Source organism: Aspergillus nidulans, chromosome V, assembly GCF_000011425.1.
Source record: "Aspergillus nidulans FGSC A4 chromosome V".
Lineage (NCBI taxonomy): Eukaryota > Fungi > Ascomycota > Eurotiomycetes > Eurotiales > Aspergillaceae > Aspergillus > Aspergillus nidulans.
In genome coordinates, this window is record NC_066261.1 from 2,984,998 (window position 1) to 3,012,352 (window position 27,355).

General features: G+C 51.2%; 12 protein-coding genes across 12 annotated transcripts, besides 1 other annotated feature; 9 read left to right on the top strand and 3 right to left on the bottom strand.

Annotated features, from left to right (window-relative positions):
- Positions 1–27,355: part of a sequence feature (contig 1.93 620..340023(-1)) that runs on past both edges of the window.
- Positions 86–1,462, top strand: ANIA_05292 (ferritin-like domain-containing protein; the record flags this gene model as incomplete). The annotated part of the gene is made up of 1 exon (XM_657804.1): positions 86–1,462. The coding sequence occupies one exon, from the start codon at positions 86–88 to the stop codon at positions 1,460–1,462; it is 1,377 nt and encodes a 458-aa protein (XP_662896.1).
- Positions 2,296–3,981, bottom strand: ANIA_05291 (uncharacterized protein; the record flags this gene model as incomplete). Its single annotated transcript, XM_657803.1, has 4 exons — positions 2,296–2,586; positions 2,647–2,895; positions 2,961–3,702; positions 3,764–3,981. The coding sequence occupies 4 exons, from the start codon at positions 3,979–3,981 to the stop codon at positions 2,296–2,298; spliced, it is 1,500 nt and encodes a 499-aa protein (XP_662895.1).
- Positions 4,992–5,516, bottom strand: ANIA_05290 (GPI anchored serine-threonine rich protein; the record flags this gene model as incomplete). Its single annotated transcript, XM_657802.1, has 2 exons — positions 4,992–5,417; positions 5,457–5,516. 2 exons carry the CDS (start codon positions 5,514–5,516, stop codon positions 4,992–4,994), a joined length of 486 nt encoding a protein of 161 aa, XP_662894.1.
- Positions 6,612–7,849, top strand: ANIA_05289 (SDR family oxidoreductase; the record flags this gene model as incomplete). The annotated part of the gene is made up of 3 exons (XM_657801.1): positions 6,612–7,040; positions 7,073–7,507; positions 7,547–7,849. The coding sequence occupies 3 exons, from the start codon at positions 6,612–6,614 to the stop codon at positions 7,847–7,849; spliced, it is 1,167 nt and encodes a 388-aa protein (XP_662893.1).
- On the top strand, positions 8,139–8,546 carry ANIA_05288 (uncharacterized protein; the record flags this gene model as incomplete). The annotated part of the gene is made up of 2 exons (XM_657800.1): positions 8,139–8,147; positions 8,208–8,546. The coding sequence occupies 2 exons, from the start codon at positions 8,139–8,141 to the stop codon at positions 8,544–8,546; spliced, it is 348 nt and encodes a 115-aa protein (XP_662892.1).
- Positions 9,209–10,279, top strand: ANIA_05287 (uncharacterized protein; the record flags this gene model as incomplete). The annotated part of the gene is made up of 2 exons (XM_657799.1): positions 9,209–10,039; positions 10,130–10,279. 2 exons carry the CDS (start codon positions 9,209–9,211, stop codon positions 10,277–10,279), a joined length of 981 nt encoding a protein of 326 aa, XP_662891.1.
- Positions 10,520–12,228, top strand: ANIA_10657 (acyl--CoA ligase; the record flags this gene model as incomplete). The annotated part of the gene is made up of 2 exons (XM_050612363.1): positions 10,520–11,264; positions 11,321–12,228. The coding sequence occupies 2 exons, from the start codon at positions 10,520–10,522 to the stop codon at positions 12,226–12,228; spliced, it is 1,653 nt and encodes a 550-aa protein (XP_050468294.1).
- Positions 13,228–14,183, top strand: ANIA_10666 (uncharacterized protein; the record flags this gene model as incomplete). The annotated part of the gene is made up of 2 exons (XM_050612364.1): positions 13,228–13,605; positions 13,728–14,183. The coding sequence occupies 2 exons, from the start codon at positions 13,228–13,230 to the stop codon at positions 14,181–14,183; spliced, it is 834 nt and encodes a 277-aa protein (XP_050468295.1).
- On the top strand, positions 14,459–15,561 carry ANIA_10667 (uncharacterized protein; the record flags this gene model as incomplete). Its single annotated transcript, XM_657798.2, has 3 exons — positions 14,459–14,945; positions 14,997–15,288; positions 15,339–15,561. 3 exons carry the CDS (start codon positions 14,459–14,461, stop codon positions 15,559–15,561), a joined length of 1,002 nt encoding a protein of 333 aa, XP_662890.2.
- On the bottom strand, positions 16,016–22,925 carry ANIA_05285 (uncharacterized protein; the record flags this gene model as incomplete). The annotated part of the gene is made up of 22 exons (XM_657797.1): positions 16,016–16,042; positions 16,129–16,142; positions 16,201–16,232; positions 16,580–16,663; positions 17,163–17,229; positions 17,569–17,625; positions 17,742–17,946; positions 18,058–18,211; positions 18,262–18,550; positions 18,774–18,899; positions 18,995–19,335; positions 19,406–19,436; positions 19,569–19,832; positions 20,055–20,264; positions 20,294–20,385; positions 20,435–20,582; positions 20,660–20,685; positions 20,933–21,090; positions 21,525–21,724; positions 21,774–22,525; positions 22,579–22,666; positions 22,841–22,925. 22 exons carry the CDS (start codon positions 22,923–22,925, stop codon positions 16,016–16,018), a joined length of 3,450 nt encoding a protein of 1,149 aa, XP_662889.1.
- ANIA_05284 (putative MFS transporter) lies at positions 23,609–25,461 on the top strand (the record flags this gene model as incomplete). The annotated part of the gene is made up of 7 exons (XM_657796.1): positions 23,609–23,772; positions 23,832–23,981; positions 24,042–24,211; positions 24,324–24,674; positions 24,722–24,826; positions 24,890–25,103; positions 25,203–25,461. The coding sequence occupies 7 exons, from the start codon at positions 23,609–23,611 to the stop codon at positions 25,459–25,461; spliced, it is 1,413 nt and encodes a 470-aa protein (XP_662888.1).
- Positions 26,610–26,944, top strand: ANIA_11474 (uncharacterized protein; the record flags this gene model as incomplete). Its single annotated transcript, XM_050612365.1, has 2 exons — positions 26,610–26,759; positions 26,906–26,944. 2 exons carry the CDS (start codon positions 26,610–26,612, stop codon positions 26,942–26,944), a joined length of 189 nt encoding a protein of 62 aa, XP_050468296.1.

Below are 27,355 nucleotides of genomic sequence, written 5' to 3' on the forward strand. Positions count from 1 at the left end.
TTCGTTATAAGCACTTAGGCTCCCCAATCGTTCCTTAACGAATTACGTCCGTTCCGGTTGTTGGTATTTCATCGCATGAAGAACAATGCACCCTCACGTCCTTATTGCCCTGGGTTTCTTCTACAGCGCTGTGGCTGCGCCAGTTACTAAGACTGTCACCACAGGCCAGAACGTTGTCACACAGAATGGCTACACCAGTGCCCCCTACCATGGCCCCTACTTAGGGACGCCCACCATTACGGGGGCAGCCAAAGCTTCGAAGACGCTGGCTGCCTCAATTGATCCCAAGCCACCCAACCCAACAGCAACCTACTACAACGCTGAGGGGGTGCCCCAGCAGCCCATGCCGGCCCCTTACGTGCCAGCCGGAGGACTCGGGACGAACGGAACCCTCCCCCGGTACATGGTCAACAGCGACTGGGACTTTGAGTCCATCGCCCTAGGAGTCTACCAGGAATATATAGAGCTAGACCTCTTCCACGATGGGCTTGCTAGGTTCTCGGACGCGGACTTTGAGGATGCTGGATTGGGTCCAGAGATGCGCTCCCTTATCGAGTTCATGGCCAACCAGGAGGTCGGCCACGCCACCCTGCTCAGCAACATGCTCGGTGAGGCCGCGCCCAAGCAGTGCGTCTACAACTATCCGTACCGGTCAGTCCGCGAATGGGTCGACTTTATGCAACGGGTCACCCGATTCGGAGAGTCTGGTGTCTGGGGTTTTCTGTCTCATCTCGACTCCCGCGAGGTCTCCCAGCTACTTTCCCAGTCTATTTCCATCGAGTCCCGCCAGCAGATGGTCTTCCGCCAGATGGCTGGGCTCGCGCCTATGCCTGTCTGGTTCGAAAACGGATGGCCGCAGTCCTGGCAGTGGACCATGCTGGCGCCGTATATCAGCGCCTGTCCCGAGGGCCAAACGCGCCTCGCCTGGCAAAACTTCCCTACCCTGCGCATTCTCAACAATCCGAATATCAACCGTATAAATGCTGATGAGACCGAGGACGATGGGAGCGAGCAGGTTGGGAACCGCATCACCGACCCCTCGATCTCCAACCTCGAGGAGAGCTGCATTGACGCCGAAGGTATCGGCGAGAACTGCCAGGCGGGAATAGCCCGAAATCGAAGCATTCCTCTCTCTTACCCTGGCAAGAGGTTAGAATTGGAGTGGGAAGCCCCCGGAAAGGCTGTCGGCCCAAACAACTCGTACACCACCGCGACGACTGCGGGGCAGCCCAAGTTCGTTGGATGGAGCAACCAGCTGAATTTCACCTACACCCCCTTGACCGTCACGGGCAAGAACCGGGGATGGACGGCCCAGCCGGGAGGGGTTGTGTTTGCGGACGATGGAATCGTCAACGATACAATGGCGATCATGCTGACGGACACCGACTTGTTTGTCACGCCTTTCAACTTGACCATGCTCAACCCGCATATTGTGGCGCTGGGACTGTACCAGGCTGGCTAAGATGTGGAGGGTTGAGGTAACCATACTGAAGTCCAGGTATGAACTGGAGAACAAAATGTAGTCTAGTCCATAGTACCTGCTTCATAGCTAATGATATTTTTTAATCTGCGTATCTTTGTGCACGAGTAAAAGCTCCTCAAACTAGGGGCATCTCGGTACACCTTGGTACTTTGTGGCCTTTCGAGCCCTCAAGAAGACTTATACTGGCGACGCTGAATGACCTCTCAGGTACGTCATCCGCTTGGCTCCTCCTTCGGCTACCTAGTCTACTCAGACAGCAAGGAGAGAATTCCCTCGATAGTATGAACTCCTATGTATATTTACGGAGCTATAATCGCTGGAAACTAGTTAGCAGGGGGTGCTGTTTGCTGGATAGTAAGCAGGACCCTCATCTCCAGCCTTGGCTGGACTGAGACTACTAGTTGACTGGATTACGGGCGTTCGTCCGAACTAAGGGTCGCTGTTGTATACCTGCGTAATATATGATAGACGAGCAAAATATATGGTTTGAATGTGATTAGTAGCATCGATTGAGGACCAAAAGAGGCTTGAATAGACGACAAGACCGAGTAGGCCATGCTGCCAACTTTGCAGCCTATCCCACCAAGGGACAGAGGCGATACTGGCCATCTATTGGTCCCTACATGACAAGAAGCACTCCTTCTATCTTGCATCTGCTGGTTAGATACGCATGTCTCTCACTTCCGTCAGGCGGACTACCATCGCCTAGCCACAAAGACGCAGAGCGCGGATTTACTGAACATCATATACTGAACAGCGCATTTATAAGAGCCTAGCGAGATCATTCAGACTGGATACACCGATATCCGTGCTCAAGTAGCATATCTCCAGTCTGTGACATCGCCTGTCGCCGCCTCTGCCTCGTCCAGCTGCTTGTTCTTCCTCACGCACCACCATCTCGCCAGAAGACAGAATATAGCCGTGAGTCCACATCCCGCAATGATTATTCCTCCACCAGTTTGGTATCGTGGTTCTTGGGAGGTAAGGAAAAAGTACGGCGTGAACCAGTGCGAGATAGAAGACACGCAGTTGGCAATCGCGATCAACGCCGCCCGTTTAGTCCTTGGCCGCGGCACGACGGTTGTCTCCCAAGAGATTTGGATCTATATCGTGTGTCAGCAGATTGCCCCGTCTCTACCGCTAATGTTCAAGAGCTCACATACATTAAGGCCAACAAATGGGCCGGTACAGAGCAGAATGAGACTGAAATAGCGGGCTCCCACGTTCAGTGTGGATATCATGAGCACTGCGCCGCCGAGGGCAACCAGAATCGGGACAATGATGTGCCAACAGTGCTCCAGAAGTCTTCCAGATGACCAGGAGATAGCCAGAGTTGCAAAATATGCAATCACATAGGGCGGCGCCTGCACGAGATAGGTGACGACTTCGCTGAATCCAAGTGTCTCGACAATCTGATCTCGTTAGTACGGCCTCGCGGGCTTATGAAGAAGAAGGGGGTCAAAGGGTCTGGACGCACCGAGGGGAAAAAATCCTTGAATGACTGTGCAATGATCAGCGAGAAATGGATGGCGGCGAAAAACCAGGTAAATGGGTCTTTGGCCGCCAGTATCACTCCTCCCCAGTAATCGCCCTGCCCTTCTGCGCCCTCGTGTATTCCCCCGGCAGAGATCAACTGCCGATACTGCGCCATGGCCGCCTCCTCCTCAGAGAACCAGCGGCGACTGGTGTTATCCGGGAAATTCGGCAGGAAACGATATGCCGCCACGGCGACAAGCACACTTACTATTCCCTCAAGCAGAATGAACCACTGCCATGAACGAAGACGCGCTATTCCATCCATGTTGGTGAGGATCGCAGCGGCCAGGAGACCAGAGAACACATTGGAGATGATATTGCCTGCATGCCAGATCCCCATTCGCAGTGGGGACTCCTTCTTCGTGTACCAGGACGAGGTGAGGAGAGAAACAGCAGGGATAAAAGGACCCTCGGTGAAGCCGACCAGGAATCGGCAGAGACAGAACCCCCAGCCGGAGGTCAGCGCGGGCATGCAGAGCGTGACCGCTGACCACGCCAGCATGATTGAGGGCATCAGAATACTCGGTTTCCCCTTGGCGATGAAGACGTTGGCGGGGACCTGGGAGATGATGTACCCGACGTAAAAGAGCGAGATCCCGGCTGACCAGGTCGTATCAGACATGTGCAGGTCCTCTTGCATGCCAGCCAAACGGGCATTTGAGACGTTGATGCGGTCGAGGTAACTGTGACTCGTAAGGACTGCTACAGGGCACAGAAAGCATTAGGATAAGAGGGGGTTCTCACCTCATAAGGAGCATCATTGTCACACATGGCAGAAAGTACCAATCCAGCCTGCGCAGGACGGCTTTGTTCAACAGTTCCAACTCCTCGTGGGACTTGTCCTGTAGGATGGGGAAGTGGACCAGCATGCGGTCGGCCTCTGAAACGTGCTCAAGGGCTTCAAGCACGGCCTTGGGCTCATCGTCCCGGTGCGCTGATTTGTAGTCTGCTGCTGCTGACATCATGATCGGTTACTGGGCACCTGGGACTTGGTAAAACAGAGGCGTCTTGTCGAAAAGGCTGCCGTCTCTGCTTCTCCTTTTATAGAATTTTCTCCGCGCCCAGCCCCGGATTTGCTCCACTTAAGGCTTCACGAGGGTTTGATACCCCAGATCAACGGAGTATGGGCCGATACGGTCGTCGACCTTGGCGTGCTGCTCAGACAAGATGCCTTTAGTAAGGAACGGGAAAGCTCCGTTTCCCCAAGTTCTGACTGCCTCTGCCAATGCGAAATTGGACTGATTTTGTCCTCTTGTGTCCGGCTTGGGGTCCGGCTAGGCTGTTGGCCTCAGGGCTTCGTCGGAAAAGTTCCGTCTACGGGCTTCTATGCCCTAATTCGCCCGACCTTACTGCTGGAAAGTTTTGTATCATTGCTGGCCTGCCTTCTGAGAATGACCAGAAAGCCCTCCTCGTTGAGGAGGAATTGTATTGTAGAAAGCTAAGTCTGTGATCCTGCACGGTACGGAAAGAAATCGGTAACGAATAGATAGGGATGCGAGCACTCATAGGCCCAAGACGTGATCCAAGGAGTCAACCATATCAGGAAGAACGATATAAGCCGCGAACCGTTTCCTCACTGTCAGGCGGCCGAATCGACTTGCTTGTCGGCGAAGTCAGGTCCTACACTTTATCTAGCGCTGCTCACTTGTAGTAGGTCCCTTAATCCCGCTGCGAGAGGGCTGAGTTTAAGCAGCGCCGTATATCTTGTTAATTGACGGTACAGCGCGTGGTTGCCTGGGGTTTCTCCGGGGTCAAGTGGTTATGAAGTATATTTTTATTTTATTCAGGGTTAAACGAGTGACTTAATTACATTTTTTTTTATCTTATTAAGAACGATGGAGCAATCTTGGATTGCCCCAGAGTCAATCCCAAGATATTAGGCAGGGCGACCTTGCCCAGGAAGCATGAAAAGTAGAGAACGACTGCTGCTAAGCCCACGCTTAGCAAACACGCAGTAGCCATGCAACAACCATTATAGCAAGACGGCTCCAGCGATAAGGCCTGCAACAGCACCAACGCCCGGGCGCAAGCCAGATTGGCCGCCGGTGAAGACAGGAGGCACCGGAGTAGACTCGGTCGGCGACTGGGTCGGCTGGGACTCGCTCGACGTGGGGATACCCGGCCGTGAGCTGGTAGACGAGGTGGCAGTGGTAGTGGAGTCCTCCGGCGGCGCTTCAGTGGGCTCAACATCGTCGGTAACGGTGGTAGTGCCGGTCAGGGTCGCTGTAGTAGTGACGTCGAACCATTCGGTAATGGTGCCCCCAGGCCCGGTGCAAACTTCACCGATCGGGCAGCAGCCGTTAACGACGCAGTAGGTGCCTGGTCGACAGTAGATGCCATCCCCGCAACAGCTGTTGCCAGGTGGCATGCATTTACTCCCGCAGTCGACATAGCCTACCTGCGAGCAGTCGCTTACCTGGCGGGAAAGGAGTTGAACGCGCTCGGTTGCCAGTGCAGAGGCGCCGAGGGTGAGAGTGAGAGGCAGAAGTCGGACCATTGTGCTGAGGATAGACTGGATAGGGTATGCTCTGTTACTCTGAGAACGAGTGGATCAGTGCGTAGAAGGGTGTCTTGTGGAGGATGAAGGACGGCTTGAGATGTGTACCCTTTCTTATACCCCTCGTAGACGCAGCCTGACATGACCAGAGCAAGCAGACTATGAAGAGGGTATCAGCCAAGCACCAACCAGAGATTGCCCTGTTGGAGTGTGCGCAGTGTGACGGCGAGGCTGAACCAGACCCCTGTCTTCGCCCAGGGCGTGGTTGGTTGCCCTGATATGAGGCAGAGAAACCAGGCCTATGGAAGCGCAGGCCGAGACTGCTGAGCGCGCATGGAGAAATAAGGCTCTGGGGAACTGGGTATGCCCTGACCCTACTCTGGGGAGTATCCTGGGAACATCCTGGGAATACTCGGGAGATAACTACGTAACATCGTCCCGCCAAGTAAGAAATACGAGGATCGCCGGTTGGAAAGATACCAATGCGCCACGCATATGCTGGAAGTATATTAGCATTTATCATTCTTATGCTAGTGCAATGGATGCCTCCGTGCGGCTTTTACCGCGTTTAGACCTAGGCTCTTTCACAACAATGCTTGTTTTTTCATTCATATTTTAATATAATTTATTTCCTTTTTTTTTGGGCTTACTTTTACCATTCAATCTAGGTCTAAATAACAGGAGTTGATAATGTTGCTAAGCAGTATATGGGGAAGAATGGCGGTGGATATCGCCAGCCCCTCTTGTGCCCATACTGGTTGCTGGAGAGGGTATACAGCTTGCAATTTATATATAGCCGCAAGGCACTGGATTCCCACAAACACCTTGCATATCACCAATGTCAACAATTGCATTGAGACATTAATCATTGAAAAATGGGTCCTGGATACTGCTTCTGTTTGACTAAACATTCCTACTCCCTCCTAATGCGTGGACACAAAGCCCTCCCAGGATATGGTTGTGCTCGGGATCGGTTAAGCACAGCCGGCGGAAAAACGATCGACAGGAGGGGAAATGGAGTTGGAGATCCATAAATGAAGGAGCTGCCCCTCGTCTCCAGATTGTTTCAGTAAGGAAGTATCTTGATTAATCATCATGGGAGATCATGCCCTAGTCTTCGGCGCGTCCGGCATCACCGGCTGGGGAGTCGTCAATGCGTTGCTCAACGACTATCCAACCCCAGACGCCTTTGACAGAGTTACTGCATTGACGAATCGGCCTCTTGCCGCACAGAAATCTGGGTGGCCGGCGTCGAAGAAACTGAATATTGTTTCCGGGTTGGATCTCCTGTCTGGCGAACAGGCCGCATTGGAAAAGTGCATGCGGAATCAAGTCCCCCAGATCGACACCGTTAGCCATGTCTATTTCTTTGCGTACATCTACAACTCCGATAATGAGACTGAGATCCGAATCAATGTTGATCTACTACGGAGAGCCGTCACCGCAGTAGACAACTTGAGCGATAAGTTTGCATTTGTGGTGTTGCCAACTGGAGTCAAGGCAAGTGGATTCCTTTCCTTGACGGTGACCTACTGTCGCTGACATACCTCCAAAAGACCTACGGAGTCCATCTTCTCGACGAATTCCCCTTTGCGGACAAGCTTCCCTTGACAGAGTCTCTACCTGCCATCCCCGAGCCGTTCAAGTCGAAGCTGTTTTACTACCCCCAGGTCAAGCTTCTCAAACGCCTTTCCGCCGGCAAAGCGTGGAAATGGTGTGATGTTATTCCTGACATCGTCGTTGGCTTTGTCCCCAACAACAACGCCTACTGCCTGGCTCAATGGCTTGCCCTCTACCTCAGTCTCTACCGTGAAATCAATGGACCAGGTGCAGAGGTTGTCTTCCCCGGCACGAAGAGCTGGACTATCAAGAGCAACGACAGTAACCAAGATATTATCGGCCGGTTCGCTGTCTACGCCAGCCTGCATCCAGAGTGGAGCGCAGGGGAGTGGTACAACGTGGCCGACAACGCACAGTGGTCCACCTGGTCGGTCAAGTGGCCCATCATCTGAGAGTACTTTGGGCTAAAGGGAGTGGCGCCTACAGACGGACCGGGCCCGGATCCCAGCGTATACATCCAGGAGAACAAGGGGAAATGCTTTGAGATGGAGAAGAAGTATGGGCTCAAAGGCGGCAGGGTGGGAAATGACAAGAGCCTGACGATCGTCTCCAACTTTCTCATGAACCAGTTCGACTTTGACCGGCAGGTCGATCTGACCAAGATGCATGCCGCGTGGGGGAGCGCGAAGGAAGAGACCGACGTCCAGGGAGCCTGGCATGTTGCCTTCAATCGCTTCCGCGCTGCCAATATTATTCCTAGCTCCTTTACCTAGATGCTACCTAGAGTAAAGTATTCCTCGGCTTCAGGCAATACGTTGTTGATCATTCATGATTCGTCCGACAGTAACTGTGAATCCCCTAGTAGCAGGAAAACGATATCCGGCCGATATCCACGCCGGCCGTAAAGCTAAGCGCTACGACTCCATCCATTCATTCGCTAGGTGATGAAAGGAGTCGAGAACTCTTGTTCTGCTAGGTTGTGGCACTTCATCAGCCGTAGATGTCGCAACACTGGGAAATTACATCGCGACTCATGTCCCGGTGATCCAGACCCCGATCACGATGAGCCAGGTACGAACCATTTATCCATTTTCGTAAACAGAAGATGAATGATACTGACAGAAGTTGCAGTTTGGGTATGGCCAATCCAAGCCAACCTACCAGATTACAGCTTTCGATGGCGCAAAATATGTGATGCGCAAGAAGCCCCCGGGCAAGCTGGTGTCACAGTCCGCCCACAAGGTAGAGCGTGAAGTCCTCAACGCTCTCGAGCAAACCGAACTTCCTGTTCCCAGGGTATTCTGTCTTTGCGTCGACGAGGGGGTTATCGGCACGCCGTTCTATATCATGGAGTATCTGGATGGGCGCATATACAAGGATCCAACCTTTCCTGGCGTTTCTGCTGAGGAGAGGACGGCCCTGTATATATTTAACCAGCACAATGCGGTGTTAATCGAGGTGAGGAGCTGATTAACATCCCCAGCTGCTTCGTAGCTCGGGAAGTGAGCCATAAACAGCTGGAGACTCCCCAAACTCGTCGAGGAACTGTGAGCGGCTTGTTAGTGGCCTGGGTCTTGCACTGCCAGGAGAGGTTACTCGCCCTTTGCCAGGCCGGCGCATACTGTGAATCCATTACGGTGATCGCGAGTTCGTTTCTCAAAAGCAGGACAAAGGTTTGTACAGATGAGCGATCAATTCTTGGTGTGAATATATTGCTAGATACATCATATATGCGGCAGATACAGGCTACCAATACCCGCAGCGCCCTCTAATTTTCGATTCTTTCCCAATGTTGGCCAACCCGCTCGGTGCAATCATCAACAATGACCCAGATCAAACCGGACACCTCGAAGCTTCCGTTCAGCAATTACCCAGCATGGACAATCACAAAACTCCGCCCGATCGCCATCGAGAAAATCCAGGCAGTGCATGAGTGGGTCGAGACGAGATGTATCCCCGCACAGGGGATCATGAAAGCTCAGCTGGCCAAAGACCGCTGGAAGATGCCACCACTGATGCGACATCTACGTGAAGAAGCCAAACAACGTGGACTATTTAATCTTTTTCTGCCGAAGGAGTTTGAAGAATCCCCTGGCCTCACGAACCTAGAGTAGGCGTGCTGTGCCGAGATCATGGGGAAGGTGTACTGGGCGGGCCAGACGATGAACTGCCACGCGCCCGAGACCGGGAACATTGAGTTGCTGGCCAAGTACTGTAATGAGCAGCAGAAAGAGCAGTGGCTCAAGCCGCTGCTTCGAGGTGAATTCGCGTCCGCTTACTCGATGACGGAGCCAGATGTGGCCTCGTCGGACGCGACCAAGATCGCTATCAGCATCCGCCGCGAGGGGGACGAGTATATGATCAACGGGCGCAAACTCTTCGCCACCAAATGGAATCCTGAGGTGAAGTTGTATATCCTGATGGGATGCACCGACCCAAACAACCCTAACCCGCGGCGGCGCCATTCTATGCTCCTGATCCCGAGTGACACGCCCGGCTTCCGGATGCGACAGAATCTGTCAATCATGGGCCACGACTGCGCACCCGAGAGCCATGGAGAGTACGTCTATGACAATGTGCGCATTCCCGTCTCGAATGTGGTTCTCGGCGAGGGGGGGGCGTTTGAGATCGCTCAAGGCCGGCTAGGGCCAGGACGCATTCACCACTGTATGCGACTGATCGGGCAAGCCGAGCTGGCGTTCGATTACGCGCTAGTCCGTGCAACAGATGAGCGGAAGAAACCGCGAGGCAAGCTCATCTGGCAATTTGACAGTAATATCGAGCGGATCGCGCAGATGCGACTGAAATTGGATGCCCTGCGCCTGGTCGTGTTCAATGCAGCCGACACGATGGACGCTCTGGGCAACAAAAGCGGCCGATACGTGATCGCACAAAGCAAGATCCTGGTGCCTATCGCAGTGGCCAAGATTGTTGACGAATGCATGCAGCTCTACGGGGGCAGGGTTTGACCCAGCATACCCCTTGCCCGAGATCTGGACCTACGCCCGGTTCGTCCGCGTCGCCGATGGGCCTGATGCTGCCCACCGCATCAGGTCGGGCGAGACCAGTTGAAGACGGCGGGCAGCGTGGTGGCAAGGCATCAACAATACTACAAGGTTGCCCTGCAGCTGAAGAAGCAGTTTGGGCTGGATGAGGAGTTGGGGGACGATTGCACGTGGGAGTATATAGAGCCCAAGCTGTAGCTACACATTTTTATTTGAGCTAAATATGATGCTTTCAAAGATAAAAAAAAAAAAACGCTTTTGTCCATGAAATGCATGCAATGACGGGAGGGATAGACTCATCCCAACGACCGAGGTAAACGTTACCCGGACCCCGCGTATGAGAAGCATCAAATATAGGACCTCAAACCGCAGGGCACTCGCTCTTTTCTAAAAGACAGAAAACATAGAAAACAAAGACCTTAAACAACAAGGAGAGCCATGGTCTACAGATCCACCTTCCCCCATCTCGAAATCCCCAAATCAAACATCCTCTCGTACCTCTACCCCCCCAACCAGACCGTATCCGACCAACCTATATGGATCGACGCCAGTAACCCCAACAACTCGCTTTCCCCGCGACAGATGCTCACATGGGTCCGGCGTCTTGGGTACGGCCTCGATCGGCTAGGCATCAGAAAAGGCGAGGTCGTCATAATTTTAACGCCGAACCATATATTTGTACCTGTGGCATATCAGGGAATTGTCGGCTCAGGACGAGTCTTTAGCGGGGCGAATCCGACGTACACGCAGCTCGAAATTGAACATCAGCTGAAAGATACGGGCTCTAAGCTGATTCTCGTGCACCCGAGTCTTGTCAAGACCGCGGTCGATGCAGCCTCTCGTGTAGGCATTCTAAAGGAGCGCATCTTTCAGTTTGCCGATCACCCGTGCGAAACACTTGACGGTGTGCAGGATTGGAGGGATTTTATCGGGAGCGAAGACGAAGCGAGGGAATGGAGATGGGACGACATGGCTGATACCTCGACCACGACGGTGGCAACAATCAACTACAGTTCAGGGACCACAGGCCTGCCAAAGGGCGTGTGCGTCTCACACCGCAACCTGATTGCCAATGTGGAACAGACCATCTTTATGCGCGATCAGGGCTTTCCCCACGCCCTAGTGCCAGCAAGTCGACCACCGGAACGGTGGGTTGGATTTCTTCCTTTGTACCACGCATACGGTAGGCCTCTCTACTTCTGAATATCCAGCTCACAATATCTGACTCCTTGGCCTCAGGGCAACTATATGCATGTCTGATGGCTCCAAAGCTCGGCTTCCCCGTCTATATCATGCGTAAATTTGTCTACGAAGAGTTTCTGGCCACTATCGAGAGGTACGGCATTACTCATCTCCAGGTCGCTCCGCCGATCCTAATCATGCTCGACAAGAGGTCGGAGACGGCCCGCTACAATCTCAGCAGCGTCAGAAATATTCTTTGTGGAGCGGCACCGCTCTCGAGGGAGCTACAGAATACGATTCAGAACCGCTTCAAGACCAACGTGGTACAAGGCTGGGGCATGACCGAGGTCACCTGCGGCGCGATCCATGTCCCCGGGGGACTCTACGACGAGTCTGGCAGCGTCGGCATGCTCGACCCTAATTGCGAGTGTAAGCTCTTAGATGAAGAGGGGAGACCGGTGCGACCGGGAGAGCCGGGGGAGCTGCATGTTCGAGGTCCCAATGTGTGTCTCGGATACTGGAGGAACGACAAAGCGACCAAGGAAAGCCTTGACAGCGATGGGTGGCTGAAAACAGGTGATATCATGGTCGCCAAGGATGATTGTTTCTGGGTTGTCGACCGAAAGAAGGAACTGATCAAGGTCAACGCGCTACAGGTTTCGCCGGCAGAACTCGAAGCTGTGCTGCTAGGACATGATGGTATTGCAGACGCGGGAGTCGTGGGATTCATTGCCAACGGGCAGGAATGCCCACGAGCCTATGTTCAGATCAAGGAAGAGGCAAGCGGACTGACCGAGGCGGACATCCAGAGCTACATGAAAGACCGCGTGGCGAAGCACAAGCAGATCACTGGGGGCATCCAGCTTGTTGATGAGGTGCCGCGACTCGCCAGCGGGAAACTTCATCGCAGGGTATTGAAGGAATGGGCACAAAGGGATGCAGCAGGTGTACGCTCAAAACTATGAACTACCTCTAGATTTAGCAAAGAGAATGTGCTAGAGTCAACCCCTAATTAGTACTATGGCAGAAACGCGTCATACGAAAGTAGATGACTGGATGATATTGCTCAAGTCTGGGTAGACATGATATTGTTTCCCAGCCAGGATCCAACTATTTTTTACCGAAGAGGACAAGAAGCGCTTCAGGGAGGATCTCAACTATCATCTGGCCTTCCGGAAAGGGATTGAGGCGGAGATCAACGAACTGTTTGGGATGTACCTTCAAGGCTCGGACCTGTCTAACAACTTCCGGCAAATTATCACCGATGAGATGATGCGACGGATGGGGCCCTGCCATGAGGAATTGAAGTCTTTTATTATCCTTAAGTTCGCCCCTGGCTGCCGTCGCATCTCTCCGGTGACGGCTACCTCGAGGCTCTAGTGCAGCCTAACGTGAACCCGGTTTTCGGAGAGATCAAGAAGGCAAACCAAGAAGGGACTGATCCCTGGTTTGAGGACTATGAGATCAAGTACTGTTACCGGAACCAGTTTGCCTTTCTGGGGAACGGAACCGTCAAGGCTGAAGTGAAGCAGGGTACGCTGGGACTGGCTACGTATGTCCGCAATATTGACCATGAGTGGGCCGTTGCTTAGCTATCATCACTGGATACTATATGATGCTGATTTGTAAAAGCGAAATTGTTGGAAAACTCTGTTAGTTTCAGTTCTAGGTAATATCGCTAAGTAGATGTGGCAGTTTGTGGTCGGGCCAAAGTACCGCTTCTGATGGGCAAGCTTGTCGAAACTGAAGTACCCGCGAGTTGACAGCAGCCGATTAGCCATCGAGGACTTCTTGAGAGTAGAATTAACGGGACTGAGGTAACGGTAGGGTGGACTATTCGAACACCCTTGCGTCAGCGCCCCTACTCTATGTGCTCTGCTTATCGGCATTGCGACCATCGTCGCGTTTGTGCTCTATGGTGAGCAACCGCTAGTATATTATTCATTGTCTGCTGATAATCCGCAATGGAGGGATTTGTGTGCAATGAACGATCGTTCATACCCCCAAGGCCGTTCAAGAATATTGGCTTTGTCGCAATCGTAGCCGATGCTGCTGTTGGCGCTATGGTCTATTACGCATTCACCGTTCTCTGGCCACAGCTTATCGAGTCCATATACACCACCGACTCGATCCAGATTGGACTCCAGAGCTCCGTAGTCGGCGGTGGCGTGCTGCTAGGCCAGATACTGGGCGGCATGGCGCTGGGCTTTGTTCCTGGCGTCAAGTACCAGTGCATTATTGATTATTGTTTCCTGCCTTGCCATGGCTTTTATTACCCCACTGAGTGCTTTGGGCTCGGATATCTGGTCAATGGCTATAGCGTTGGGCACCTTGGGCTGCATGTAGGTCGTCCCTTGCTACCCTAGAGCTATTCGTGTGGTTGTTAACCACTTGATCTCAACCGGGATTCACTGCTGTCGGCTATGTCACTTTCTCAGGTGTCACACTTGTAGTGGAACCGCAGGACATCGGGCTTGCCGCTGGTGTCCTCGGGTCTCTCCGGGCTCTGGGTGGAGCAGTTGCGCAGGCAGTCTACGTCTCCGTGTTGAACAACGAGGTAGCGAAGAACATACCAAAGTACGTAGGTGCAGCGGCCACCGCGGCTGGTTTGCCAGAATCGTCGCTGTCTAGTCTGCTGGAGGCTGTGTCGAGCGGGTCAAGTCTCCAAGGGATTGACGGTGTTACGGAAAGCGTTGTCACCGCGTTGTTGACTGCGCACAAGGTAGCGTATTCGGAGAGTTTCCGCATTGTCTTCCTTTGCACTATTCCATTCAGTGTTCTCCTGGTCATTTCCAGTTGCTTTGTGCCGAGTATGAGGAACCACGTCCATTACCAGGTGGCGAGGCGCCTACAAGGGGTTGGAAAAGAAGAATCTGTATCCGATGTCAAGGCTGACACTGAGATGATTGAGCATGTCTAGAGAACATCTACATGGTGTGACAAGCACTTTACTGTAATCTTTCAGCAATAGCAAATAACCTTCAACTTGAGATATCCTCGCGAGAAGCTGTCGGGAAGAGACGTAGCAGATTGGCTGCAGTGGGTCAGGAAGTCTATAGGGAAAAGGATATCCCGCGCTGCTTCCTGTATTGTCTCGGTTCCAATGACTTGAAAATATTATGTAGTTCCCCATCTGCAGTAAGTGTAAGACATTCAAGGCACATCACCTCCGGTCTATGAGCTGAATCCAACAGGATGACCTACACAGAAGAAACCATGAAGGCGGCGCAATGGGATCCTAAGCTGCAAAAGGTGGTGGTAAATCGAGTACCTATCCGAACCCCGGGCCCAAACCAGATCCTGGTCAAACTGGCCTCGGCGTCTCTCTGTCACTCAGATATCCTGGCCATCAACCAGCCCAACATGGCCGAGCCTTTCACGCTTGGCCATGAAGGTGCCGGCTACGTTGCTGAGCTGGGAACGAAATGCACTGACAAGGGGTTTCGAGAAGGGGATCCAGTCGGATTCCTGCATATCAACGGCTGCTGCTTCGAATGTGAAGGGTGCATGGTGCACAACAATAACTGTACACAAGGCACCCCCGTAGTCTCTGGGTTCGGGGGCATCAGGGATTTCGGGTTCTTCCAAGAGTACGCTGCCGTTGATTGGCAGAACATCATCCACCTTCCGTACCAGCTGGATTCGAAGCGCAGCTCTGCGATTTTCTGTGCAGGGATAACAGGTATGTTGGGGACAGCCATGTCTGACAGATCTGTTGCTGACCGGACGCCAGCCTTTCATGCCGTAGACAGCTGCAACCTGACGGCTGGCCAGTGGTTCGCCGCGATCGGGGCTGGAGGCCTGGGCCAGCTCGCAGTCCAATACGCCAACGCGATGGGCTACCGGGTCATCGCGACCGATATCAACGACGGGGCTCTCGAGACATGCAAGAGACAAGGTGCCGATGTTATCATCAATTCTCTCTCTCGACCAGACTACGCCAACGAGGTCAAGAAACTCACCCCCGGCGGCGTCCACCCGACGGCGGTCTTCAGCGGTGCTCCAGCTGCCTATAGGGGCGCACCGTCTATCGTCCGGCCAGGGGGTTGTTGATGGTGATTGGAATCAGCTCCAGCCTGCTCGAGCTGTCGACGTTTGACCTCGCCATTGGCACCTATGTTGTCAAGTCGGAGAGCACAAGCATCCCTCAGCGTATGGCCAAGGCTGTGGATTTCACAGCCAAGCATGGCATTACACCTGAGATCAAGGTCCGGTCTGGGTTGGAAGATGTCGACGAGATGGTCTGTGATATGCAAGCGGGAAGGTCTAGTAAACGGATGGCAGTCGTTTTCGAGTAGTAGCAGAATTTGATAGCTTCCATTATGTCCAAGCAAGCCAGCTATATCCACGCCCTTGACTATTTATTCACGACGCCTTTTACTGCTAGAGAACTCCATCTTCTCCGTCCCGTCCATCCTGACCATGATATAATTCTGGAAACGTCTATGCGGTAAGGCGCACTGCCACCGGTAATAAATATTTGTCATGCCAGTAGTTTTTTATGCTATTGGCTATACCGTAGGAAACACCAGGTATAACATCGCTACAGCCAACTCCACAAGGTTGAATTTATGAAGCAAGGCATGATTTTGAATTGCTCTGCTGCCTTTCCAGGGAGCTGTAATTGTCCAGATAGAGAGGCTATTCCGAGAATAGCCGAAGCCCGCCTCAAAAGGCGGCTTTGGCCAGTCCGTCCCGTTCCGATTCTGAGCCACGCCCATATTTGCATAAGACCAGATTTCTGAAACACGATTACCTTGCCCAGTATAAGGTGCCATTCTAAAATTGATTAGGTACTTACTATCTGCATCTTGTTGTACCTAACCGATCCTTATTCCCTGCTACTCATATAGCACAGAACAGACTCTAAGCCCGAAGACTAGTCAGAGTAGATATTTGCCTGGTTAAACTTCTCTCTAAGGTAGTGTAATGCATACTATCTAGCATAAGCTGTTGCATTCTGCAGAATCTATAAATATAATATATAATTATTGATGTGTTTTTCTGAAGCAATAGCTAATAATAAGGCTAAAATGAGGGTAGATAGGATTCAAGAGCATTTGGTTATGTCTTGTGTCTAGGTTCGTGAGGGATGCATGACGGGTCAGGTGTCACTGAGTGACAGCTGGATCGCGGGGCCAGTCTATGTTATGGGTTCCTCATACGAGGTACCTTTCTCTAGAACTCGGCTATCAGAGGCTCGTGTAGGCGTATATTCGCTTAATACGGTCCTATTACGGTCCTATTTCTCGCTTTAATGAACCCTTTTTGTACATACGGCTGGATATAGCTTGAACTAGCATATCGTCCCCTTACAGTCCAAGCCTCATACTATGCAGCGCTGACACTTCGCCAGCTCCGGCTTCGTCCAAATTCAAACCTCCAGCTAAGCCTTGCTTGCTATAAATGTGTTAATAGCTTGATTCCATATCCTGCCTATGGTATCTCTCTGTGAGCTTGCTGGGAATATATTCATGGGCCTGCACTCCAACAACGCAGGCATTCTGTTTTGCAATGTACGATATACAGGAATGATTCCTAACTATTTTATCGGTATTGGGATATGCAGGATCGAGACCTCTTGTTAGGGGTCAGCTGATCATGACTTAGAGAATTGGTAATTGAGGCCGACTAGCGGTCAAAAATTACTGGCCCTGGCGACTTCTGACCTACGGCATGGCCTAGAACCTGGGCTTGGCACGTCTGGGCAATGTTGGCAACCCTGACTACGCTAAGTCCCCTCTGAGACCCTTCCTTTCAATCATTTACAATGCACTTTCTTTTCCACATCCTTTCCAGGCCACAGAGACATGACTATAGTGGACGTAATGCCAGTCTCAAGTACTTTATTGGATGTGGACGTCCATTACCGATTCTCTAGTTTCAATGACTACTTTACCTGGCTGAGTATGGAGGAGCCGTGGCCTTTATTGAAGGTCCATCGCCGCACTCCAAATCGGCCATGGCTGCATTATTGTACATGATATGCCACGAGAATCCTGCAGATGCAGTGCGGGAGGCTGGCAGGGTCCGGGCCCTTCAGAGTATGTGAAATTGCTCGACAGTAATTGGCCAACAAATGCTTGTCTCGTATTGACCCCATGATCTCTGTAGCGTGTCTTTCAGCCTTACTGCGCCCCGTCCAGGCACTTGAATATATTATAGGCGCATGGATAACATATCCAGGGTTCTACCGTTGCAGCAGCCTTGTTGTTTAACCCAGTTCTACATCTTTATAGTGAGCATCTATTTCTGGAGTGTTGCGCGTACGCAAGTTATATATACAGCATATATCTACTACCTACCAAGAAGAGGGGACGGACTCGACCTCTCTTTCTCCCTTTTCTCTTGCTCTTGTATGTCTACCTTTTCGTTTAGTGGCTGTTACGCTAATTATATGTGAATAGATCTCAACCTAGCACCACCGTCGCAAAGCAAGCATGTCCGCAGTACAAGTCGTCCAAGGCTTCAGTCTCACCAACCGGTGGCTCCTCTACGCCAGTATGTTGCTTGCTCCCGCTCAGTTCTCCAGTGGAGTGGGGAACAATATCCCCACAAGCGCTGGCTTCCTCGCCTACAACTGCTACACTCAAATCCAATGGTACCACGCTGTTAGGGCAAAAGAGCTCCATGCGCTCTCCCTCCTCCCGGTCCACTTCAACATCGTCTATGCGATCAGTTACCTAGGCGGCATTTCGTCGGGTAATATCTTCCTGAGCATCCTCCTCGCCATCGGCACGATGGGGGTGCTCATTCTCAATACAATCAGTGCATGGATAAGCTGGATTACGAACCAACCAGAAGGATATGGCGAGTATCAATTCTTCTTTTTCGGGTGGAGGACCCTGAGCCACGGCTGGCACATTTTCCTTTTGCTCTGGCAGATCGCAGACTCGATTATGGTGTTCAACATGATTTTTGTGGCCGGGTATTTGATTTACGTTGGGACTGTAGACGACGAGCGTGCCCGTAGAATCCCGTGGTATTGTCGCACGTACCCTGCTATTCCGTTGGGGGGAATTTTGATGCTGATATTTGCATGGCCTGTGATCGTCTGGGTGGAGCTAATTGTCCAGCGAAACCACATAGTCTCTGAGACGGACATGGTTGCTGTCTGGCTTTTTGTGGCACAGGTTGGCACAATGTTGATACCGAGCTGGTCCACCGTGCGCCGTCTCGTACGTGGCTCACAGGACTCCTCATTGTGATCTTGCTTAAGACAGCCGTTTTGGTAGTTACTGGAGTTGGACGCTGCCCTAAGTACGCCGGGGAAGGAAAAGCTGATAACTAAGCATTATTTGATATTGTTATTCGGTAGGTTAATCGAGTCAAATTGTCTGCGTCATCTGGAATTGTCTTTCTTATGGTCCTCAGGTGACTTGGTATATTTTGTCCAAGGAGGTATGAGCCAAAGTAATGGTTGGAGGATTTATGTAACGAACAATCTGGAAAATCAGCGATCGCATGAAAGTTCGCCTGGTCTGCCCTTATACCACCCAGCTTAACTTACAGCGATTTGTCTTCTTGTTCGTGGGACCGTTGGGGAGGTCGGACCGGATACCTTGCACTACACTCGTAGCCATCTTCAACGAACAGGTATTAGCACCGGTGTTACTTGCTTTCCCACCCGAAAATGCTATTTACACAGAGATAACCAGTTAACGGCCGATGAACAGTTTTCAAAGGCTCATGGCTCCCCTACCAAATTCTCTGTTGACCCCCCATCCTCACCAACCTGCACAGTGATATCCGTCTTGACAGTGACTCCTCCAACGCCATCTCGAGCATCGCGATCTTTCCCTCTCACCATCTCGTCGGATCCAAACGACGTAGGCCCAGAACTTCCTTTCTTTAATCCAAAAACAGTCATAACAACCGACCCATGATTCTGCCTATGACGGTGCCCATCCAAGTCAAAATCCAAACCACGGCCGCGTGTGTGCGAGTATTGATTCGAGTGGCTATTACTGGGATAATCCCACCTCGACGCGTGGGGTTTGTCGAACACAACGCGGACGAAGAGCCGGATTATCGGACCGCAGGTTGCGAGGAGGATGCTGTAATTCTCAATCCTGGAAAGCCAATCACAATTAGCGGCGAAAATAACGCCTAGATCGGCTATAGAGGAGGGTTTAGACTCACTTTACCCATAGCACAAACGGTATGATGTTGTCTACAGCCTAATTGTCAGTTATCAGAACAGAATGGCTGGTCCCACTCTGATAAATGGAGAACGTACGTGTGAAGTCATTTCTATCGCCGAGAGACTTCAATAACTGCCGGGAAGAAAAATGTTAGTACATACAATTCTCGGATCCTGCCAGATGCAAAAAGAATAAGAGGCGTACATAAGTCTTCACAATAGAAGCGCAGCCCGAGAGTGCCAGTGGCCCACTAAGAACTATAGTCTGCCAGATCCGCCTATTCCTCGCCTGTCTCGGCAAGCGCTTGAAGCGCGCAAAGAAGGAGTTACTTGATGATGGGGCACGGTCCACGCTCCGGATACTGAACTGCCATAGTTGGATGGCAGAGAGGACGGTGAGGAAGAAGTCGACCGCTGTGTTGAAGCCTATTATGATATCTCAATATGAAGACTTGGCGAATCGGCTCAGGGCTGGTTACCTCCTTGGACGAATCCGATCGTTGTTTGAACGTTAGGTGACTGGCATGTCACTGAGCCGTCGGTAGGAACGCCATCCCACATATAGTGGAAATATGCCGTCCTATCGGTCTGTGCAAGTCAATCGGGCGTGTTAGAAGGCATTGGATAGAAGCTGGCGGAGGACAATACCAATCGGTATGGATTCGGGCCGCACTGAAGCACAATCTGCAGAATAGTGACTGAGTTTGCGATTATCTGGACCACCATTCCGATCATAATTGAGATTCGGATATGCTTGTCGGCGCTGCTGAAGCACATGTACAAGAACCAAGTCATTCCGCAGCGAGAGAGCATCGATGCGGCGACCGCTGAAGTAGGCCACGTCAATTATTCGCCCGGCTGATTATTGAAAGCAGTGGGCTGTCTACCTATAGGCTGAGAGAGAAAGTCGTACTTTAGGGCGCCGATGCGCTGGACATCCGTGAGGGTCCAAATATGTTGACCGAGACCGTAATCGAGACTGAGAATATTAGCAGAGTATTGTCAACAGTTCCAGGTAACCTGCCTACCTTTTCTGAATCAAAGCCATATGGGCCATATCAAAGGCGTAGCCGACAGCAAACAATAAGTCTTCAGCGCCCCATACCCGCTCCGGGGAGCTGACTGTAGGAAGGACCCAGCGAGCCCATGTCTTGACGGTAAATCTGAAGATCAGAGCTGCCGAGACAAGGGCGGTCAAGACCTACTGCAACTATTAGAAAGGAGGAATGAAAGTGAGAATCACTTGGATTTACCCAACACGCTGTGACATAGTGTACCCCTAGAGAACAATCTCGTCAGCTGTGCAAGGTTATGCAAAAAGGGACATATAGGATGTCTCTCTACCATAGTCAGATTCCGTCTCTGGAGACGACATTATCTGTTCTTGATGGACAGTTCGTTCCTGAGGGTGACACCGCAGCGTGATGGACGTGAAGCAAGGTGCGACCCTCTATAAGAAGGGATAGTCCGGACAATGCCTCGCTCATGAGATCGAGAACAGAGTCGATCCACTAGACCGAGCCTACTGCAGTGACCCTGGCAGTTTTCCTGAGACTCTGATCGTATCATTTCCTCTAGTAGCCTGATTTTGCTTTTCCTCGCCTAGCTGGGTAACTGCACCGCACTCTCGAGGACCAACTGATGTAAGGGCCAAACTTGACTGGATTCGTGGCTTGTCAAGACGCTGGTGTGTATTATTAACAAGCACCTTTGCTATCTATTCATCGACACCATTGGCTAAGTCGATCAAGAGTGGTAAGAATCGTAATAGATATCAAACTAAAATCCAGCCAGGTCTTGAGGCGACTGCAGGAGAGTAGTATGGTCAGAGTTGTCGATATTCTTTTTTTAAAAAAAGAAGAAAAAGAAAAGAATAATATTAATTTCTGAAAATAAATGAAAGCTCATTCCGTTCCCAAACGGCCTAGAAGCACGGGACGGGCTCTAGTATAGGATTGGGCTCGGGAGTTAGGGTTTTGGCTAGCCCTTAGCGGAAGAACTTATTAATAGTGAGCAGCATAAGTACAGATAGGGAAGGCAAATCTCCGATGGAAGCACGAGGCAGGGGTCCCGGAAGGTAATTCTCCGCCGGAAAAGCGGTATAGTATCCAGCCTCACTGATGGGCTGATGAGGAGCAGGAATTGACCCCTGCAGGGCCGCGCAATGGCCACAAGAGCTTTTCCAGGCTTAAACGCTATAACAGTTATTCGGTCCTTGGCAGTGGAGACCGGGTGCTTCCTGGCGCTATCGATCCGCACCTTGTGCTGGGCTAAACGATCCAACGAAGGATCCGAGCTCATCTCGATTTGATTATCCACTGCTAATGCTATCTATCTCAATCTTTCGAAATTCCAAAACCCCCTCACCTAGATCCGGATAACCCTCGAAAGCGATCCTGAGACCAGCCAACGCAGCCATCTGTCGCCACTCCGCGCCTGTTCTCTCACGGCCCCCGTACAGTGCTATCATGCTGGCGTGCATCAAGGCGTAGTTTCTATTCTTCGAGAATTCGTGCACTAGCAGTCGCGAGTATGGAGCCATCGCGTCCGATATCCTTTGTAATAACCGTGCTGCATTGAGATCCGGCAAATTATGGAGGATGTGTGCCAGATGGTACACCAGTGCCCCCTTCACAGGCTGCGGGCTGCTCTCGTCTTTGTAGTTCCAGTTGACGAAGGTGACCTCGCTTCCCGGGTCAAGTCTCAAATCGTTGTCGGACTGAAACTCCTCCACGACAAGATCTGCAGCAGTGAACTGTGGGAATGCCTCTTTGAGTTCAAGAAGCAACTCGCCTCGACCTCCGCCGATATCGACCATGACTGTTGACGTTAAAGGGCCGGCTTCACGAGCAACTGCTGCAAAGTCATAGCCAAGCGCCTGGAGACGGTCAGGCGTTTTTCTGGGCTTGAAGAATTTTCCCTGCATAAACTGGTTGAAACTATCCAGGCGTCCCTCTGCGGCCATGATTGAGTAGGTATGCTCTTTTGCATACTCGGTCTTACCCATGAGCTGGTACGCGTGCTGGACTGGGGTCTTGCATTCCTTGAAGGGGTAGGCGAAGTTCTCGGCTTGGAGCTTGGACATCAGGAATGCCCCGGCGAGGAGCGCTTCCGTTGTGCTAATTGAGCCGGTTAAACATAATCTTATAGGGAAACTAGCCGAAAGACTCACAAATGAACTGCCCCGTGGGCTGCCGAAGGCGAAACCGCTAGATGACGGGTAAGATCGTTCGCCCTGTAGACGTCCTCTCCGGCTAGGGCTACCAGACCCAGACCAACCATGGCAAAAAGGGTATCCTCTGCCCGTAGATTAGACGCGGCGAGCCTCATAGACAATTAGTGAGTCTTACGAATCAAGGGGACAGCTGCCCAGATTCGTTTGCTGCGGTCAGTGAACTGGGTACGATTTACGGGGTATGTAATGTATCACATACATGGAATAATGGCCGATGGGTCAGTTGAGCCGTGTATACTCTTGTAGAGCGCCTGGACTTCCTCCCCTGTCGCTGGTCTATCCATTCTGGCCAGAACATTGAACAAATCAAACCGCACGGCAACCGGGACAAAACCCAGAGCGGCCGCCTACCATTTATCCAGCGTCGGTCAATTTTCACGGCCATGTAGATAAGAAGGGAGCCGACTCACCGGAGTAAGTGTCTTGGCCAAGAGTGCGCCGGTGGCGGGCGAAGACATTTTATAAGGCTTTGTTGGGCTTGGGTGGTTGAGATGCCAGAACGAACGAGCAAACCGTTGAAGGGGAAGCACAAGTCGCTGAGAAATAAGTAGTAGTCCCTTGTCGATGCATATTAATCAGTCTTTGCACTTCTGCTCAGGCCCACCCAAACCCGAGTACATTCTTGTAATTCCGATCACCCCTGCTAGCGGGAAAACGCAGCTCGCACAACTCGATTGTGGCATCTGCATCTAGTCGACACCCACCTCTAATCGCCCACCCGCCCATATTAATTCCCTTGCTTAGCATGAAACGACGGCGTCTGCAAGCATATGCAGCTTAATCGACCACGCTGTTCTGGCGTGGACTCCGTCTCCCGTGGCATTGTCTCTGCAGGCCTGGACTTCCCACCGCAATACTTCTTCGCATTGTCCTTGGGTTTTGCATAAAGACCTAATTCTCTCTACCTTACAACCTCAAACAAAGTCATTTTTTTATAAACTTAGCAACTCACCCTGCGATCACGAAGATGAGGGAAAAGGCCTCCGACCCGCAAACGACCGAGTTACCACCCACCACTTATACCCCTCCAGCAGAGAACGATGATGAGAGCAGGTCCCCTCGCAACTGGAGTCCATGGAAGAAACGCTTGTTGTTTATATCTCTCATGTCCAGTTCGATCCTTGCAGATGGGTCCGTAGCAACTGTTACGTTTCCACCTATATCAACCTTTCGCTAACGAATCGCTGCAGAGGAATGGTCTGGGGCGCAACCCTGATCGTCGAACAGGCGTTAGACTGGGGCATCACCGTCGACAAGGCGGCTACCACAATGAACTACGGGCTGCTCCTGCAGGGGATCGGTGGGTTGATGGCGATTCCTCTTATCGAGGCTTATGGACGGTATAAATCATTTCAGCTCTGCCGTTCTTATCATTTCTGCTAAGCTAATACTTTGCACAGCCTCCCTGTCTGGCTCTGGCCGCAATTCATCACCACTTTTATGGTGCTTGGTGCGACATTGTCCAATGACTACAAAACGTTTACGGCCTTTCGGTCCCTTCAGGGCTTGTTCGGGACCGTGCCTCAGGTCGTTGGTCTGCCGATTATCCATGATATGTATGATCCTAAAGGTAGGTTTACATTTCGTCAAAAAAAGTCAGATCTGTGCTTATGGCGCACCTAGATTGGCCGCATATGATCAACATCTGGTATACTCGCTGTCACTCCATTCAATTTTGGCAGGCTTAACTGGTCACAGGGGTACCACATTCTTGATTGGACCTTTCCTTGGCCCCGCGATAGCGGGATACATCAGCGCAGGAAGCAATTGGAAAGTTTCATTCGGCATGCTGACCCTCTTTTACGGACTGTCGACGATCCTCATCTTCCTATTCGGACACGAAACTTACTTCGTGAAGGGCCGACAGTGTCAGTGCAACACCCGCTTCCAGGCGATTTTTGGCATCAAGAGCCATAATCTCCCTGTCTTTTCCACAGTAGCTCTCTGGACGAAGACGCTTGTGGTCTATATCTTCAAGTTTCCGCTGCTTCTGACTGGCATTGCCACTATGGTCAACTTCTGCTGGCCTATTGGTTTGTCTCACAATAGGGTAATATCCATCACGCTCTAACATTCATAGGAATAACCGTAACCGTATCCACATTTGTTGCCCAGCCACCTTACCTATTTGACACTATTCAATCATCTTCTCTTCGATGGGCTCCTATTCTCGGTGGTCTGACAGGTCAGCCTCCCATATATTTTACACTCATTTTAAACCTCTTTCCTGACAACTTGAACCTTGTAGGCTTCAGTTTCGGCTACTTCTTCAACAACTGGATCTACCGGTCCCGCCAGGAGAATTGGCGACCTGAGTATCGCCTCCACGGCGTCTGGTTTGCGATCGGTACAATGGCCGCGGGCCTTCTGACCTATGGGCTGACGCTTCATTTCCATAAACACTGGATTGGACTTGCATTCGGTTGGGGAATGGTTGTTGCCGGGATGATCGCTAGTACTGTGTACGTTAACGCACCACGAAACATGCCCAATTGGAGACTCATAAATAGGAGCACGAATGGAAGCACGGCGGTGCAATATGTTGATATATGCTTGTACAGGTCTATAACATCTTACGCTCTTGATAAATACCCCGACCAATCGACCGTAGTCTCGGCGATCATTAACGGGTGGAGAACAGCGAGTGGGTTCTCTGTAGGCTATTTTCAGCCTACGTGGATCGCCAAGAATGGCCTTGCTGCAGTTTTTGCAACGCAGGCAGGTGTGGTAGTCGCTGTCTTGGTTCTAACCATCACGCCGGTGATTGTTATCGAGGGGAAGAGGGCAAGGGGCGAAGGGACAATTAACAGCAGTATCTAACGCCAGTAACTGACATCCACTACGCTCGCCTGGCGAAGATTATATGGATCCCGGAAGCTCTATAAAATCTGTTTCGGACGATAGGCTGCCAAGCGTATAACTAGGCTTTACGGATTTGAATATAATATAGAGCCTGACTTCATCTGCGAACGCCTTGATTTTACTCGTGTGGACTCTACTAATACAACGGTGGAACAGATGTTCTGGAGTTAGAAGCTGCTGTTTTGACGCTTTCTTTTACGAAAACACCGCTCCATCATCTCGACTATCATTAAAGCAGACTGGTTCTATTCAATCGATTCGGACCTATTTATCATTGTCGAATCACAAGCCCTGAATGGAGATTCCTTATACTTTGACAAAGAAAAGCATCGAAGAAATCCTCCTACCAGAAGAAGATAGTGATGCGATGTAATTCCAGTTAGCTGGGATGTGTAGTTAACGTGGTTGGTAAGCGAGCTGCGCACCTGCATACAGATTTCCTATATTTTGACCTTTTAATCAACCCCAACGCCTTTATATTAATTATTATCCATTTGGACAAGTATTTCTTCTATGCCCAATTCTATTACAAGTACTACATGTAGGTAATGCCCGTGTCTTTGGTGCTTGTGCACCTTCTGCTAGTGGCCCGCATGGACCAGGTATTGCCTGAAAAAATGCATTATGAGCTTCCTAGAGCTCTGTGGCCTCTTCTCCAGACAGACCATTATTATGAGCTATCCATCTATGCGTACGAGCTCGTTTCGCCTTTGTATGGCATTTTCAGCATGTAGCGCCCTATTCTCTTGCTCCAATAGTATGCCCTTTTGCATTGCAATTTGACAGCCCTTAATTAGCTGGTTTAGGGCATTATAGGACAGTGATGGTGGACTTGTTGAGTGCTGTTTAAGAAAATCTCTGAATGAAGAAGCTTGCTTTAGAAGCTCATCAACATTTGCTGGTATATGTGGGCAAAAAGTGCTTTCCTGGCAGCCACGGCTTCCAGGGGGTGTAGGCGTACGAGCCTGAATACTAATCTTTGAAAGCACTGGTTCAGAATTCAATGGCACTAGTCCTGCTGCTTGGAAACTGTTTCTGATTGTATCCAGCCTAAATGTGCTGATTCGAGCTTGTGGATAGCCTGCAAGTAAATCAAGTTTGTCAATATGGCTGACGTCAAGGCGCATTTTCTGATCAACCAAGCTGGCGTACGAGCGCTTCACCGTCAAGTTTTGGCGCGCGATATCACAGATGCCGCGGTTGGTGGTAGCCGCGATCGAGCAGATAGTCGTGTTTGGGGCTGTGACGGGGTAGAGGTAGGCTGTGTTATTGAGGTTGTTAGGGTTGCTTAGAAGATGCGGCTGCTCCGCAGGAGAATCCCAGGAGGGCCAGGAGGACCGGCAGGAGCGTGATGAAAGGCTGCGTTTTCCACATTTTCATGAGACTGCTGTTGACATACGAGATCTGGGAAAGAACTGGCTCAATTCCGAGGGCTTGTTAGAATAAATAAACATTTCGGCTCACTGATCATTGACGGCGGTTACGGCTAGGAGGATGTTTCAATCTTCTGTCTGGCCTATGCAAGAAATTACCCCAGCGTTCATCGTTAATCACTTACTCCAGAGACGGCTTCTACTTACTAGTATATAGAATGCCCCATAGCTGTCCCCGCTGTTTCTCGAACGGCCCGGGCAGCAGTCCGTGCTCTCGCAAACTGTCCCAGTTACGGTATATGCAACGCTGATCGTCTGCCGGCAACGAAGAGCCCCATACGGATGAAATGCCAGTTATTTAGCACAATACTTGTGAATGCAGCGACGTATACCCTCTTGCTTTTGCAGTACCGTGCGGGGGATGTTTCAAATTTGCAATGTTGAAAGCTATCTTTTTGCGCCTGTATTCGGTCGCATGG